The sequence below is a fragment of the Pollachius pollachius genome, assembly GCF_949987615.1.
Source record: "Pollachius pollachius genome assembly, chromosome: 14".
Taxonomy (NCBI): Eukaryota; Metazoa; Chordata; class Actinopteri; order Gadiformes; family Gadidae; genus Pollachius; species Pollachius pollachius.
In genome coordinates this window covers 1,490,800-1,500,799 of record NC_136947.1, presented here as the reverse complement: position 1 = coordinate 1,500,799, position 10,000 = coordinate 1,490,800, and the positions used below count along the sequence as shown (strand labels likewise).

At 48.3% G+C, this 10,000-nt stretch overlaps 1 protein-coding gene across 1 annotated transcript in view; it reads left to right on the top strand.

The window, feature by feature from the left end:
- The window catches only part of st6galnac3 (ST6 (alpha-N-acetyl-neuraminyl-2,3-beta-galactosyl-1,3)-N-acetylgalactosaminide alpha-2,6-sialyltransferase 3), a gene marked incomplete at its 3' end in the record, with an annotated part of 45,244 nt that overhangs the window by 14,561 nt on the left and 20,683 nt on the right, over nucleotides 1–10,000 (top strand). Inside the window, exons 2-3 of the mRNA XM_079750462.1 lie at nucleotides 3,705–3,899; nucleotides 9,755–10,000. The exon at nucleotides 9,755–10,000 is cut by the window's right edge and continues 170 nt beyond it. Of these exons, the coding sequence (XP_079606588.1) occupies nucleotides 3,705–3,899; nucleotides 9,755–10,000 (441 nt within the window). The remainder of the gene's footprint in view (nucleotides 1–3,704; nucleotides 3,900–9,754) is intronic.

The following is a 10,000-nucleotide window of genomic DNA, read 5'->3' as shown; positions in this document are numbered from 1 at the left end:
ATCTGCACGTTTCTTCTCAAACACTTCTCCTAAAAGATTGCTTTTGACTGGTAAGGCCGCTTGACGGCCGCGCTGCCTTTGTTCCGCCGTAGGTAGGGAAACACGTCCTTTATCATCGTCAGAAAAACGGATACATCATTAGATAGAGCGAAACCTTTAAGCCGGAGAATAGCTTCAATATCGCTAAGTAAAGGAGGAAATGTGACAAGAGAAAATGGGTGAGATAAATAATACACGCTGTGAGGGCATCCAAGAGCTGTCAAAACGAACCGCTCGTTCTTGACACCCCAGCCCCTCAGACTCATTGATGAAATCTTTTTAAACAGGGTTTTAAGTGAAGAGTTTGTTATTTAGTGGATGCACCCAGTTTGTTGTGTAGTCATACACACCCCCCTGTACAAACGCACGAGCACAGACAGACATACACACACACACACACACACACACACACAAAGAATTCTTTTCTTTGTGTGTGTGTGTGTGTTGGTAACAAATACGTCTCCAAACTTTGCGTTATCTTTTTGTGCGTGGCAGTTGGCCGAGGCAGCCAAGGACACGGCTGGAGCCGGAGGGGGGTGAGAAGGGGGAGAGTAAACATTGCACATCAATAAGCACACGCATTCATTCAGCACCCAGTTCATGTGATATTAATAGAGCTAGGGGCTTAAACCAAACGCTCTCCTGCTCGTCCATCAGGGTGTGCTGGCTTATGCCAACGTCTTGACCACGTGCCCCCTAACGTCCTAGTTACAGGGCGTACAAACTCCTCCTTCGGTTTTAAAGTTGGAGGACGCCTTGTAATAAGCTTAGCTTCAATTGATGTAGCGATGAATGGACACAGACAAACAAAGTGGTTTCAAAAAAACATTGGTTCAATAGCGCAACACAGTGCAACTTCATATTCAAATTATTTTTGTCCCCGGTGGGGGAGGGGGGAATCAAACTCCATCAACATCAAAAGTATTTAAAATTTGCATTACAGCTTTGTTATAGCAGCAACTAGCTGTGTGATGTAGCCTGCTGCAGATGGCCATCCTCTCATCCTCTCCCTCCCACAATGCATTTGATGTTCCCTGTATAGGGAGCGATGCCTACAACACAACGTTACTGCCGTTTGATGTGCAGAGATCTGAGTCGGTGGTGGTGCTGCTGGTGGTGGTGGTGGTGGTGGTGGTGGTGGTGGTGGTGGTGGAGGTGATGGTGTTGATGGTGGTGGTGGTGGTGGTGGTGGTGGAGGTGATTGTGGTGGTGGTGGTGGTGGTGGAGGTGATGGTGGTGGTGGTGATGGTGGTGGTGGTGGTGGTAGCGGTGGAGGTGATGGTGGTGGTGGTGGTGGTGGTGGTGGTGGTGGTGGTGGAGGTGATGGTGGTGGTGGAGGTGATGGTGGTGGTGGTGATGGTGGTGGTGGTGGTGGTGGTGGTGGAGGTGATGGTGGTGGTGGTGGTGGCGGTGGTGGTGGTGGTGGTAGTGTTGATGGTGGTGGTGTTGATGGAGGCGGTGGTGGCGGTGGTGGTGGTGGTGTTGATGGAGGCGGTGGTGGTGGTGGTGGTGGTGGTGGTGGTGGTGTCGGTGGCGGTGGTGGTGGCGGTGGTGGTGATAGTGTTGATGGTGGTGGTGGTGGTGGTGGTGGTGGTGTTGATGGTGGTGATGGTGGTGGTGTTGGTGTCATTTGTGCACTTGAGCTGGCTGTCACACTAATGTACACCTAAAGCACAGGTTCAATCATCTTTGGGAGGGAGAAAAAAACTGTAAACTTCAAAGGTAAGATGTGCTGGGTCACCCTTTAATGGAAACCTGGAGTGTTCTCCCCCTTACCCAACATTTCAATTCGATCAACAATGGGTTGAAGTAAGCCAAAACATGTGCTTGCCTCGTAGTACTCAGGTAGCCTCGGGTTCGGCGACATTGCAGCAAACATGTATAGCAGCAGTCCTCGCCGCTGCCTCTACGCAGTCTCTCTCTCTCTCTCTCTCTCTCTCTCTCTCTCTCTCTCTCTCTCGCACTCCCTCTGCATTGATCTCTTGTTTGAGGCCTGCCAATAGCGTCTCCTCGTGACACCTTTCCCCCCTCGACCCGCTATCCGCTGCCATCCATTATCCGTGACGTTAGCTTGCGTTAGCATTCTGCCCACTGGGGTGGATTCCTCCTTCCGTCAGCCGATCGCTGACCGCTCTACGGACGAGGGGGTACAGGAGGAGCCCAGGCCAACGCTCACTGCGATTATTATCGCCGCGCAGATGGCCAAACAGAGCAGTGGATGATGGTGGCTGATGTGCATCAAAATCAAATCTTCTCGAATAAATAAGACCATGGCAGTTTCTGTGATGATCCGCCAGCTCAGCTGTTGCAACTTCTTCAAGGTCACAGAATTGGCCAGACATAAAGGAAAGAGAAGAAGAGAAAAAAAAACACAGCTGTGAATGGCCCATGGGCCGTTCAAGAGCCTGTGTCATCAATAAAAGCCCAAGCACAAAGCAGAAATAGGACTCAGGACTCATGGTCAAACTTTAATTGGAAATATTGATTAGATCTAACTCTTGGACACGTTCAGTTATTTGAGAAAGTGCACTTTTTTTAACTGCTCATTTTTTGCTTTCATGAGCAGTTAATGATAAGTGGTCTCCAGTCACAAGCTCCTCCTACAGTACGCCCAAATATAGGCAGAGGAAGGAAGATTTCAAGTTTGAGCAAAAGCCCTGAATCTGGATCTACCTAGACGAGGTGATCTAATCTAGGCACAACCAAGAGCTATAGCCAATTAAACGTCTGGTCCGTTTCTTACTTTTACCTACAGAACCTTAAACTGTCCACCACTGAACATATTTTCCAATCTCTTGCCCAAGGGGACTTTATAATATAGTATTTATTAGGACCAGAGAGAGGGCCATTCTTTAGAAACTAGTCCTGGTCTATAACTTTAAATGCCCAATACTGCACTATTTATTTTAAACTATATCCTGCCTGCCCTCTTTCAATTTTATATTATCATTCAGCAATATAGACTCATAGATACAGCTGGGGGGTTTAGCTTTTCACCCATTGGCCATTGAGAAGCTCAGGTCCAAACCAAGCCTGTATAAAAAGTTCACTTGACTTGACGTTCACTGCTTTCTATTTCATTGTCCTTTTATCTCTGTCTGCCCGCTTGTATTGTACCACATGCGTTTGTTATCCCTTGTTCAGTCTCAAGTTTTCCTTCATTCTCTCACTGGACTTCGGGAGTATTTTGGTCTTTCCCTTGAGGATTTAAGAGTAGAGGAGACTTGAGCTTGAATCTTTAGGCCTGGGGAGACCTTTTCAGTTTTTTATTGCTATAAAAATAAACTAGCGTTGACGTGACCTTTGCTGATGCACACATCTACCATCTCTATCTCTCTCCGACTCTATCTCTCGGTAAAAGGATCATTTATGCATGAGTTTATTGTAATATAAAATGTTGCATAAAACACACACAAACGCATACATAGTTTTCAGATACAGCTCGTGCGATGATGTTCAATGAAGCGGTGTGGCGCTCTCTCTCTCTCTCGCTCTCTCTCTCTCTCTCTCTCTCCATCAAAGCAAAAAAGAAGAATGTTAACATGGAAGTGATGAAATGTAAATCCGAAAATAAGCATAAATCAACAATTTCTCTTACATAAACACGAAAAACAAAAAAAGACCTAAAGTTCCAGGGCCGTCTCTCCGTGTGTCTCCCCCTGCAGCGGCGGGCGGTGATCGCCATCAGCCTGGGCGTGGCCGTGTCCCTCCTGGTGCTGGTGGTCAACTACTCGGAGAAGCCGTACGTCCTGCTGCAGCCCGTGTTCGGACAGACCTTCAGCAGCCACTGGATGTTCTCCCGCCCGCAGCAGCCTGCCTCCAGACCCCACACGGGTTACCTGAGTGTGCCCAAGCAGGAGGTAGGCGCAAGACACTCGACATCCTGACTCTTGGTCCTTGCTCAGGCAGATGTGTCGGCATTTTTTATTTTTTTTTTATTTTTGAACATGTTAAAAAGAATACTAACAAAATAATGAGCAACAAAATGCAAGAAATAAAATAAAAAGCAAACAAATGGGATCCTAAGGATCCTAAACAACAAGGACATAGCTCAAATAATACAGTTCTAGCCCCTCTTATTTTCTTAGAATTCTTCATAGAAAATAAATATTCAGTGTCTATGATGTTCGGCTCGTAGGTCAAAACAAATCAAAGCTTTTGGACAAAACAATAACAATGATGGACGCCCGGTTGCCGATCCTTAGCATGTACGCTAGCCGCAGCACTGCTCGACTTATGTGCACGCTGCAGCTCTGTGAACAGGACCTCTTCAAAAGGCTCGAGGTGCTGGTTCTTATGACACGTCTCTGGGCGAGGGATAGCTCGTCAGCTAGCGTGAAGACGCCAGAGAATAGCTAATGTGAAAATAGATGCCGCCTCATATGGAAATAATGTTTTTCCAAATTTGCCGTCCAGGATTAACAAAGTATCTTATTTTATATGCCTGCAGGAGTAGCTGTTTCTCGGTGTTGGTATTATTTCGTTTTCAAATGAGGTTCGCCCTTGAAATGTGGTCTGCAGCCCAATTCAGAAATGTGGAGTGCAGGCATATTGGTGATGAAATTATTTGACTTCTAACTCTACTAGTGGGCGAATCCAGCATCAACCGAACACACAATCACACGCACACACACGCATTTATATTGCAACATTATATTTCTATTCCTATCAATATAACACTTGGTATTCCTCACCAAACAAAGTGATTTCCACGGCTTTGTATGAGCAATAGACCTGCCATCATACCAGACTCACCTCCGCGCTACAAACCTCATTCAGCTACAGCAGCCACAAGAGCAACTCCTCTTGTTTTTCTTTACTTATTATCGCAGCGTTTTGTGATTGGGTTGGAAAAAAGGCAGTTTGAAGTCTCTGGGTTCGCACGTGAATCCGAGCCCCCCCTGTCCGAAGACTCCTTTCTGCTCCCGTCGAACCACCGCTGCGCCTTGCCGCCTTCTCCCCGCGCAATTTATGGAAATTGAAATATCAAAGCCTGCTAATTCCCCACCGCATCAAAATGTAAAACCCAGCAGCCGCGTGTTTGCTAATCAGGGACGGTGGCTGGCTGGGTGGGCAGGAAAAAAACGGGGAAATTGAACTTGGAGGCAGGAGTGTAGACGGGAGAGTATTAGCTCCTCGCTCAGTGGGGAGGGCCCAGAAGAAAAAAAAAAACACAACATGGATTTTGTAAACAGAAACATGCGCGCCATATTTCCCAGTCGACGGGGTTATCGAACGCCGGGTTCTCCACGAATCCTGATCGGTGCCTCCCCCCCACCCTACCCCTCCCCCACGTTCCCCTCCCCCTCCCTTCTCATCTCCCTCTATCTCCCGAGGGCACCGCCCACACCAATCCCAAAAACGCAATTGAATCCCCCCCCCCCCCCCCCCCCCCCCCGCGCACAAGATCAGACATCTCCCGCTGGCACGCTGCCCCGAGCCCTGCCTGCTCTAACATCACTCAACCCCCCCCCGGAGATGTATCCCACCTGGACCGCAGAGCGGCCACTGAAGAGGAACCAGGCCCTTTTATTTCATTTTAGCAGCAGGGAGGGAGGCTGGGGAGAGACTGGTGATGGATACGTGGGAGGGAGGGGGAGGAGGAGGAAGAGGTAGAGGCGGCGGCACTGATTGGCCTCGATGTCCGTGTTGTCGTGAAGGGCTCGTCCAGGGGGTTTTGTGATGAGTTGGCGAGTGTGGGCGGGGGGGGGGGGGGGACGTATCGGACGGTCAAGGTGATGTCTGGAGCCATTAGGGCGGTACTGCGGTCGCTCCGCTCGGATCCATCCCGCCGTTGTTACGCGCCAAAGTGAAACACCCCGTGGGACGGCAGCCGATCGTTTCCTTCTGACTAGCGGGGCAATTTTTCCTGATGATCGACCGCAGCGTCAGGTCCCTGTCCCGGGGGGAGGGGGGGGTGAGTAGTGGATCACCTGACCACCTACCTACGGATTGACTGAACGCCAAACCCACCTGATTCTCCCTGATTCGCCCGAGCCTCTCTCTCTCTCTCTGCGTGCGCGGGCGAGTGGGGCGAGACAAATGGAGGCCATTTGTCTCGCCCCACTCGCCCGCGCACGCAGGACTTCAAACAGGAAACGCTTGTGTTTCATTTCAAAACCCTCACAGTAGTTCTCGCTGGGAATGAAAACACGGGCGTAGCGAACCGCGGATCACTTTGTTGATCATTTTAATGAGGAATCCGCTGGCGACCCAGACTGCTACGAAAAGAAAGGAAAACAAGCGTCTGTTGTAAGAGAAACACTGAAGAAACGCACGCGGTCCGCCGATGCGGTCGGTTCCGTCGGCCCCCTTTAGGCCCTCAGATACGGTGCTCTGAGGTGGATTACGTTCCGGCTCTATGATGTGTGGGGCCAGGGGCGCTGGGAGGATTTGAGGGCCGTCACCGCTTACCTCGGGGGCCCGAGGTAAGCGGTGGGCGGGTTCATCCTTGTTTAAGGATAGACAGGCTCTATTTTAATGCTGTTATATGCATTCTGGCACCGTATTTACCTTTAAAGTACATCAATCTGAATCATTAAACATTTTAAAAGTAATACAACTAACTCAAAAACTGTTGTTTACTTTCCAAACGAATGATTTATTTTGATGTTAACAATATGAGTAGGTGTTAGTCATTAACATTAGTATTGAGTATGCTTCTGCTCTCATTAAAAAATAATAACATGCTAGACTAGGTAAAAGCATAATTAACGTTAACGTTGAACATGAGTTCATTGGAATATAAAATGTTGAATAAAACACACACATACGTACACAGTTTTCAGATACAATTCATGCAATATTGTGCAATGACAAGCATTGATTTCTCTCTCTCTGTCTCTCTCTCTCTCTCTCTCTCTCTCTCTCTCTCGCTCTCTCTCTCTCTCTCTCTCTCTCTCTATCTCTCTCTATCTCTCTCAAATGTCTTCATCTTGGGTAACATTTTGTTTTCGAGGGCTTTCATTTTTTCGTACAGACTATATATCCAGGGGTATTGTTTTTCCAATATTACTTACAACATAAAGTAACTAAAAAAGATCAAATGTGATTCATAAAATATCAGATCATTAGTCACGGGCGCCCAGGCCTGGAGTAAGAGTGCCATGCTTGGAACTATACCGTGCTCCGCTTTCAAAGCCCCGAAAGCTAATTCCAGCTTTTCATTCTTCTTTTTCTCCCCTTCATCTATTAAAATCCTAGGGAGGCATTTGGTGCTTTAGTGAAGTAATTATCGCTTATTAATGAATTCAGTTTGGGAGCATTCTAACGAACAGGCAAGGTCAAGCACTCACTGCGGTATTGTAGAGCGTTCCGTCGCCCTGCATGCTAAGGGAAACAAAACTCTTTTAATTCACTAACACCGCCGGCTATGTGTGGGTCTGGCCGTTAGACGGTGTGATTAATAAGTGGGGGTTTAAACGACGGTGATTATAAAAGGCTTTGTGCTTCACGCTCTGTGCACCGGTACACTCTCAACTCCCCCCCCCCCCCCCCCCCCACGCCATGAATCACGTCACAACAGCTGAGGTTAGAGCGCCTTATGGATTGGCGCACATTTACGACGGGAGAACGAACGTCCGCCGGTTAGCTCCGCGCGGCTGAGCAGGCTCCGCTTCGGTGCCTTGCTCAACGGCACCTGGGCAGCGCTAATAGGTGGCGATGAACGGCTGGCCGTACGAGCCGCCCTCGCTGCTCGTTGATGCGATGGGTTATATGCGGGTTTGCCGGTCGCATCACGCCAGCAGGAACGTCAAAGGAGGGTCTCTGAAGTGTCTCTGAGCCGGGGGCCGCTCGACGGAGTCCACACACACACACACGTCATCTGGTGACGGGGGTTGATGGATGCTGTATGTGTATTCTGTACTCTGCGTCTGCCTTCCATGCATCCATTACAGCGGGCCCAGGAGCGGTCTCAGGGTAGTGCAGGCTGCACAGGGGGACGGCGTAATATAATCAGTTATCCATACTAAGTGAGTCACGGGACCCTCGCTTGTGGATCAAACGTTTCTTGTTGAGTGCAGGACAAAAAGAATGGAAAATAAAAGGTTTCTGCCAGAGGTTTTTACTGTTACATTGCGTACTGTACAGAGTATCGCCATTCTCCATTAAGCAAATGATTGCGCAAGGCTTAGTCATGACACTACTCCTAGCCCCCCCCCCTTTTATTTGTATTTCTGCATTATAATTAACTTAGGTTTGGCTCGATCTAAACTAAATCAACTGTATTGGCGACCATTGAGTTCAACTCCCATTTCCAACTCAGAACGACGGACAGACAGACAGTCGCCTTTAAAAACTTCACAAAGCTTTGAATAGAGCAACGGCAGGTGTGATTGTTGTTGTTCACTGAAGAATAAACTCATATTTCCATGATGCATGGGATGTCAGAATGCCCTGAGGGGATGCCAAGATGTCCAAAGTCCTTTCAAATGGTTGCTGTTCTTTGCACACTGCATTCTAAAAGGGCTGCGTGTTGTTTGGGTCATGGTGGTAGAGAACTGATTATAATATCTGCGGATAAATGGTGGCATTTTGAGCTATTAACATTATTGAAAAATATGAGCATGGCTGAATCCCTGAAAACAGGAATCGTATTATCTTTAATTGCACATCCGTCAATTACGCGGATCTACCAGACGGTAACGAGAATTTCCGACATGTTGAGATTGTTTACCTGCTGTTATGAGTGGGGAGAGTGTACATCAAACATATTCAGTTGGTGGAGTGGTCAACATTTATTATCTAGGGTAAGAAAGACACTGGTGCATTAAGACACTTGGTTATTTGTAAAAATCCAAGCTTGATGGATTCTTCATAAGCCCTTTGTGACCTTGACGAGTCCAGATTCCATTAGTGTAATCACTGCTCTTTCTAAAAGCAGTGACATTAATCTAAGGGGGTAAAAACATGAAAATATCAAAAGGGCACACACGCACACACACAGTTTAAGAACTCAATTTTGCGCTACATCATGCAACACCCATTTGCAAGGGGCAAGACAAACTGCTCTTTTGCTGACTCTCCTACATGATTCATCATTTTAACTACACTGCGATGATATTACAAGATTACAGCATGTAATCCTGAAGTCGGGTTTCATTTGGATGGAACAAAAGAGGGACAAAGGGGCATTGGACCCTCTTCTGAAAGTGCCTTAAACAGGACAAAGCTATCTGGGGTGAAGATAATTCAGAGGTTTGCATATCGGAGACAGGAATGTATAATGCTGGGGCTATGTCCCTGGACAAATGGATCCATAGTTGGCTTCATGTGGTTTGTAATCATACTGTACAGAATCAGAGGCATTTTTAACGCTGATTCAACGTGCCGTGTGAGAATTGGTCTTTGTTGCTGCGGCGCACCCATCAAACAAGACAGGTCAACAAATAACAACACTAATAAGATATATTTGTCCAACATTATACGATTCTGAAATCCTCGCCAGCGCCATCTTATCTTGAATGAGTGCGGCCGAACTGAACAGAACGCCGTCGACGTGATTTGACTACAGGCGAACACACTAAATAGCGCCCTCTGCGGGACGGAAGCCATTCATTCATTCTAGACCATTCTGACGCTTCTGGCTTATAAATAATAAAACCCCCCCAAAAAAACGATTCACGTTCAAATCAGGCAACACCGAAATCGCAGGGATTTGCTCGTCGACGCTCGCGTTTATCCGGTTTCCCTAATCCTTCCCCCTCCCCTGCAGCCGCTGAAGCTGCAGTGCGACCTCTGCAGCATCGTGTCCAGCTCGGGCCAGGTGCTGGGCCAGGGGGCGGGCTCCAGCATCGACCGCTCGGCCTGCGTGTGGCGCATGAACAACGCGCCGGCGCACGGCTTCGAGGGCGACGTGGGCCAGCGCACCACCCTGAGGGTGGTGTCGCACACCAGCGTGCCCCTGCTCCTCAAGAGGCCCCGGCACTTCTTCGGGGCGTCGGGGGACAACGGCACGGTG